Here is a 7,428-nt window from a genome sequence, read left to right on the forward strand (position 1 = left end):
TAAATTGTGACTACTTACTTCCAGCTTTAAAGAATGATAAATTGTGAGCCTGAACTTTATGGCTGTTGTATCCTCAACATGGTAAAGCATGTTCTGTAGAGTCTCTTCTGATTTAGTTTTTTATAGAAACAGAAAAAACATGCTTTTTGATCATTTCCTTACCGATATCTAGCAGTACATTTTATTTATGTATAAGCTATGTTGCATTCCTATCAAATACATAATAATGAATAATTTAAATCCTCATGAGCCTTACAAGATGCAAATGATCTGCAACATCAAATGTAAAACTGCCTAGACACACAATTCATAATGTAACAAAAACCAAGAACTGTGTTTTGGCACATTACTGTATATCTATATACTGTAAACTGAAAGCATTTTGTAAGTGACAGGTAAAATAACTTTGTGTTTATATCCCAGTTTTGTATTGTAGGGTTAAGTTTCCTGGGGGTCTGTAAAAGCCCAATATTTGAACATCTTTTTCATAACCGGTTGACCCAGTAGATTTTGTTAGGTATCTGTCTAATCAGTTTTCTCTTAAGGAATTTAATTTATACAATATGCTATTCAGTTAAAGGAAGTAAAGGAAGTTAGACAAATCTGCTGCTTTCTGTACAGTGCCTGTTTATGTAAACATCTATATTGAAAATAAAAGTCAAAAAAATGTCACGTTCAAGAAGTCAACTTGCTAGCAAGTATAGTTTATTTTACTGGCATTGTAATTGTGCTGCATGTATTGCAAGAAGAGATGTGAATAGCCGTGCAGTTTTCAAACTCACAGACAACCGGGTTCACATGACACAGTAGTGGTATTCTGCACCCTTATGTATGCGGAGCAACACATCTGACGATGTGCTCATTAGAGAGAATGAAGTGAATAAGCTTATCTCTGTTCAGATCTGAAAATGTGGTATTTTTTTTTTTAGAGTTTTATTTATTTTCCTCTCATTTGTTTAATGTTTAAAAGCTTGATTTCTGGATAGGTTTATTAGCTAATCTTGTGAATGAGTTTGTGGAAGAGTTGGGTGCATTTAATGAGATTACAAATGCATTGTCAGCCAAATTACAGGTCAGCCTGGAAGTACCATTCAATTATCATTTTAAATGTTCCTTTGCCTTCACGATTGTAAGCATTGTTTATTCTAGTTAACTGCGATGCATTCTTTCTTGCTGGCACTCAGCAAGAGCATTTTAGTTTTTGTTTTATTTTTACAAAGGCATAATTGATTTAATAAACAGAAACGGTGAACTGTGTTAAATTATTAAACACACTTTCGACCGAAATGGCACTAATTTACTAAAAAGCCATGCCTTGAACATCTATAAGAAAAAGGACAAGTTATTCATCCATTAGATAGCTTATTCAATTGGGTCATAAGTTTGGATTGAAATACAGCAGGACACCTGGTAATAGCTTCTTTCCTGGTGTTGGTTTGCAGCTCCAGTCGTGTGTGAGTTGGTGCTTTACTTACATTATCCAGTTGGTAAATAACATTTTTGTTTGCAGCGCTGAATATAGTGCATGGTTGAAGTCAATATGTGAGGCCTACATTAGTATTTCCTGTACCCATGTTGCATTCATCATACAGGATAAATATTGAAACCTGTAAGTGATTAAAAATGTGTATGTGGTATGTGTTTATCTGTATGTATTTCTATAACTTCTCAAAAGACCCAATTCTAGGCAGTGTTAGACAAATACTCTTCATATATGGTATTATAATATACAGTATTAAACATAGATCCTTCTGGATTACAAAGATATGTTAAAAAGGGAGCGAAACTGTATGCAATTTACAGCTAATTGCTGTAAATTGCAACTGGAACCTGCAGCAAAGACTTATCTACTGCCAATGTATCGTCCTGCAGTTTCAACCTTGGAAAGTTCTATAAAACACCCATCAAAGATGGCAATAGTTGATATCTCTACTGGAGTTATTCAAAGAAAAAAAAGGCAGCAAGTTGGGTCTGGAGACTCATGTTGGTCTTTCTTCTTTCTCTTTTGCAGGCAAAGATGAGCCCAGCAGTTATACTTGCACAACCTGTAAACATCCATTCACTAGTGCGTGGTTCCTCCTCCAGCATGCACAAAACACCCATGGGTTCAGGATTTACCTGGAGAGTGAGCATGGCAGCCCCCTCACCCCCCGCGTGGGCATCCCTTCAGGACTGGGTGCCGAGTGCACCTCCCAGCCCCCTCTCCACGGGATCCACCTCGCCGACAACAGTCCTTTTAATCTGCTGCGGATACCCAGCTCTGTTTCTTCACGAGAAGCACCTAACATGCGGGAGGGCCGCTTCCCACCCACACCCCCGCTCTTCAGTCCCCCTCCCCGGCACCACCTGGACCCTCACCGCATGGAGCAGCACCTGAGTGCTGAGGACATAGCGACACATCACCCGAGTGCCTTTGATAGGGTGCTAAGGCTCAACTCCATGGCAATTGATCCACCAGCCATGGATTTTTCCCGGAGGTTGCGGGAGCTGGCTGGAAACACCACAGGGTCCACGCCGCCCCTGTCGCCCAGCCGGCCCAGCCCTATGCAAAGGCTGTTACAACCACCATTCCAGTCCGGTGGAAAGTCCCCCTTTTTGGCCACTCCGCCACTCCCAACCTTGCAGTCGCCAGCAGGTACCCCATCAACTCCCGGCCAGCAACAACAGCAGATGTCCTTAAAGGCCAAGTCGTGTGAGTTCTGTGGCAAAACTTTTAAGTTCCAGAGCAATCTTATTGTTCACCGACGGAGTCACACAGGGGAAAAACCTTACAAGTGCCACTTGTGTGATCACGCCTGCACCCAGGCCAGTAAGCTAAAGCGCCACATGAAGACCCACATGCACAAGTCCTCGCCCATGACGGTCAAGTCTGACGATGGCCTGTCCACAGCCAGTTCTCCTGAGCCAGGTACTAGCGATCTGGTGGGCAACGCCAGCAGTGCCCTCAAGTTGGTGGTTGCCAAGTTCAAGAGTGAGAATGACCACGGCTGTATGATCCCTGAGAACGGGGAGGAGGAGGAGGAGGAAGAGGAGGAGGAGGAGGAGGAGGAGGAGGAAGAAGAGGAAGAAGAGGAGGAGCTGATGGAGAACGAGGGGGGAGGGAACAACTACCACTTCAGCCTCAGCATGGAAGCATCCCACCACCACGAGAACAGCAGGGGGGAGGAAGGGATCCCGCGCTCACTGCCAGAGGTCATGCAGGGCATGGGCATGGCAGCGAGCATGCAGCACTACAGCGATGCCTTCCAGCAACACAAGCGCAGGCTGCTGTCTTCGGAGATCGACGCCCACAGAGACATGTGTGATGAGGACTCTGTGGTCGGGGAGTCAGACCGGATGGACAATGGCTCTGCCATCAATGGCAGGGGCTCTTCTCCAAGTGAGTCGGCCTCAGTGGGCCTGTCCAAGAAGCTGCTGCTGGGTAGCCCCAGCTCCCTGAGCCCTTTTTCTAAACGCATTAAAACGGAGAAGGACTTTGACCTGCCGAACACAGCCATCCCCAACACAGAGAACGTTTATTCCCAGTGGTTGGCTGGCTACGCTGCCTCCAGGCAGCTGAAAGACCCCTTTCTGAACTTCGGAGACCCCAGACAATCGCCTTTTGCCTCTTCCTCGGAGCACTCCTCCGAGAATGGCAGTTTACGCTTTTCTACTCCTCCTGGCGAGATGGACGGAGGGGTCTCGGGTCGAAGTGGTACTGGGAGTGGGGGAAGCACGCCACACATCGGTGGCCCCGGAAGGCCCAGCTCTAAGGAGGGCCGCCGCAGCGACACATGCGAGTACTGTGGCAAAGTTTTCAAAAACTGCAGTAACCTTACAGTTCACCGCAGGAGCCATACAGGGGAGAGGCCGTACAAATGTGACCTCTGTAATTACGCCTGCGCCCAGAGTAGCAAACTTACCCGGCACATGAAAACTCATGGCCAAGTGGGAAAGGACGTTTACAAATGTGAAATCTGTCATATGCCTTTTAGTGTGTACAGTACCCTGGAGAAACACATGAAAAAGTGGCACAGCGATCGCGCCTTGAATAATGATATAAAAACTGAATAGAGATGTAACAATTACCCCAACCACCCCATTGTGTTCCCTGTAGATTTCCCTTTTTGGTAGTCCCTTGTGATTGCAACAATGGAAGTTAAGGATGTAAGAAAACGTGCTTGTCACCAGCACACCTCGTTTAATTTACCGTTGAATGCATGATCTGTATCAGGGCAATACTATTGCATTTACGCAAACTTCAAGCCTTTCTCTTGTGCAATAATTTACATGTTGTGTATTCTTTTTTTATTAGACAGCATGTATGGTATGTTTTGGCTAATTAAAAAAAAAAACATTTCCCTGGTTGGTTAGTTGTTGAGTAAATGTGTTGCTGTTTCCTTGTTATTTTTTACTAAAAAAAAAAAAATAAATAAAAAAAAAATACCATGCTGCATACATTCTGTAATACATATCATGTACAGTTTTGTTTTGTAACATGGAGGAATACAGCCTTTTGCTTAACCCTCTCTGGACAGGCTAGGAATCGCACTTAACATGTCTTTGTAAAAGATATTCTGTCCAAAAGGGGTTAAAAATATGAATTGGGTTATTTAAGGAAAAAAGCAAAGTGACAGCCTTGAATTTATAAAAAAAAAATGAAAGAAAGTTAAAATTAAATTTGTACTATCATTTGGTTAAAAAAATAATCTGAGTGCCTTGGATTTATTGAAACTGCATTGGTTAATCTTCCTATTTGTTATAAGCGTGGAGTCTCAGCTAGATACTGGAAGTGGGTCTTTTACGATTCTAATTAAGGTTCTTGCATCAAGCACCTGTCTGCTGTGGTCAACTGTGACTACAAAAGAGAATGAATTAATGACGTAAATAAAAATTTATAGTTAATCATCATTTAGCTACCTATCATATTTCTATTATGAATATGTTTACTAGCATTATAAATGCTAAACGGTGTGGGTTTTTTTTTTTGTACTTTTTGTACCATAGGATTTGGTACTGTAATTTACACAATTGATATTTCCCAATTAAGCTTGTGTGTGTGTGTGTGTGTGTGTGTGTATATATATATATATATATATATATATATATATATATATATATATATATATATATATATATAGCAGTATTACTTAAACAGGGCATTTTAATTTTTATTAGAATTTAACAAAACTGAATTACAGATACTGAAGGGGAGGTTGGGACACCAGACCTTTTTTTTGTGAAAGAAGCATTTAAAGTTCACTTGCCAGCCCTTGTAGTGATGATTAACTATGAATTGCCTATATACGCATTGAAATCCTAAAAATAATTTCATTCACAAGAGCTGCAGTATATATATGCCTGTGCTCCCTATTTTTTTTTTTTTTTTTACATTTTTCATACACTGTGTGCTATTTGTGTTGACATTTTTCTTATTATTATTATTAAGCTAGCATCCACCCCAGTTGGTATTCAAATAGCACTTGACACTCTGCCTGTGATGACTGTATCTTTTTCTTCAATCAGAGGTACAGGGCTTGAGTATAAAATAAGACTGCTCATATATAGGACAATTAAGTGCACTGTACAATTTTCCCAGTTTACAGGTATACACTTAAGGGAAAACTTGCTATAATGTTAACAAATGAATCTGATCTCATTGTTAAGCATCAGAGAGAGAGAGAGACAACGTTGCCAGCCATTTCCTAGCCTAGTAAGCCTAACTACTTGGCACAATGTAGCAGTGCTGTGAATGGGGGGAAAAAACTACCCTTCTGTAAATTAATGATCGTACTTGCTACTTATGGTGCAAGGATTTTTTTTTTAAATATAAATATTAGAGTTTTTTAAAAGAACACTTCATTATCTGTAGGGGAACTGTATGTAATTACTTTATTGTCTTGGTGGTGTTCAAGACTTGATCACAATTAAAAAAAAACAGCAACAAAATACAAAAAACAACGGCAGTGGATATTCTTCGCCTTTGGCTATTTATGGCTCTTTAGGTTAAATAAAACTTGGATTGGATTTTATATATATATATATATATATATATATATATATATATACACACACATACACACACATACACACACAAACTTAAACATAGGAAAATGCACACTCATGTTGATTCCTATGCTAAAACACATTTATGGTCTCTACTTTATTCTCTATTTCTAGAATGGTATTTGAATTAAATGTTCACCTAGTGTAGGCACTATAGTATTTATATTGAGGCTTGTATTTTTAACTGTTGCTTGTTCTCATAAAAGGTATCAATGTACCTTTTTTGGTAGTGGAAAAACACAGGCTGCCACAGGTATATTTTTTTAATTTGGCAGGATAATATAGTGCAAATTATTTGTATGTTTCAAAAAATAAAAACCAGTGTGGCATTGTATAGACAAGGAGCCATCTAATGGTCTCTTAAAGGAGTACTCTCAGAATGTCGCACCAATAGCTGAAACAGGTGGTTGTACATATCTTTATTTCTTTTCTCTCCTGCTGCCATAGTGTATGCAGTACTGCAAGCTAATGTTGGTTTGTTCTGTAGTGTGCTTTTTGTCCCTTAACTTCTCTCACCCTACTACATTCCAGCATCTTATGAAAGAAAACAAAATTCATATGCAGTAAAAAAAAAAAAAAAAAAAAAAAAAAAAAAGTTTTTGCGGTTTTTTTGTTGTTGTTGTTGTTTTTTTTTCATTGCCAAAAATTAAATGGTGCTTTATATTTAGATTGGGAAAGAATTTCATATGCAAAGCATATTTCAAAAATAAAAAAAGGAAAAGACCGGTTGAGTTAATACTTTTTTGTAAATGGCAATGCAGAATATTTTGTTATCAGCCTTTTCTATTCCTGTTATGAAAGCTGTTTGTTGTAACTTGAACTTGAACTTTATCTTTTACTATGGGAGTCGCTATTTATTATTACTTATGTGCTCTGTTCAAAACGGACGTACTGAAATGGATTTTTTTTTTTGGTTATTTTTGTTTTTGTTTTTTTTATTTTAAAGATGACCAAAGGTCATGACAACCTGGCTCTTTTTGTTGTATTTGTTTCTGGTCTATGTTGAGTTCTATTGGAGAAACCACTGTCTGTGTTTTTTGGCAGTTGTCTGCATTATCCTGTTCACACACCCATTTTGTCCCTTTATTGAAAAAATTAATAAAAAAATTAAAGTATACATCTCTCTGACTCTGGGTCCTTATTCAACACTACTCCCTTGGCATGCAGATGAAGTTCTTTCATGTGCATTGATAGCTACATTATTTTTCTTGCTTATATACCATCCTGCTTGGTAAACTGTGTCACTAGCTTTAAAGTCAAAGTTGTTACACATGGAAAATAATTTTGGGCCATCCAAATAAAATAAACCCTGGTGGTCTTTCTCTCTGTTCAGTGGGTCCCTGTTGCAAAATCACAATTACAGTTGGCACTAATTGATGTTTT

General features: G+C 39.3%; 1 protein-coding gene across 2 annotated transcripts in view; it reads left to right on the forward strand.

Moving 5' to 3' along the window:
• Window positions 1-7,162, forward strand: part of LOC117411580 (B-cell lymphoma/leukemia 11A-like) — a 46,553-nt gene extending 39,391 nt beyond the window's left edge. For both annotated transcript variants that reach the window (XM_034019231.3, XM_059025486.1), the window contains exon 3: window positions 2,012-7,162. In XM_034019231.3, coding sequence (XP_033875122.3) covers window positions 2,012-4,053 — 2,042 coding nt within the window. In that variant the 3' untranslated portion in view covers window positions 4,054-7,162. The remainder of the gene's footprint in view (window positions 1-2,011) is intronic.
• Window positions 7,163-7,428: the final 266 nt, after the last annotated feature.

This window comes from Acipenser ruthenus, chromosome 6 (assembly GCF_902713425.1).
Source record: "Acipenser ruthenus chromosome 6, fAciRut3.2 maternal haplotype, whole genome shotgun sequence".
NCBI classification, from domain to species: domain Eukaryota; kingdom Metazoa; phylum Chordata; class Actinopteri; order Acipenseriformes; family Acipenseridae; genus Acipenser; species Acipenser ruthenus.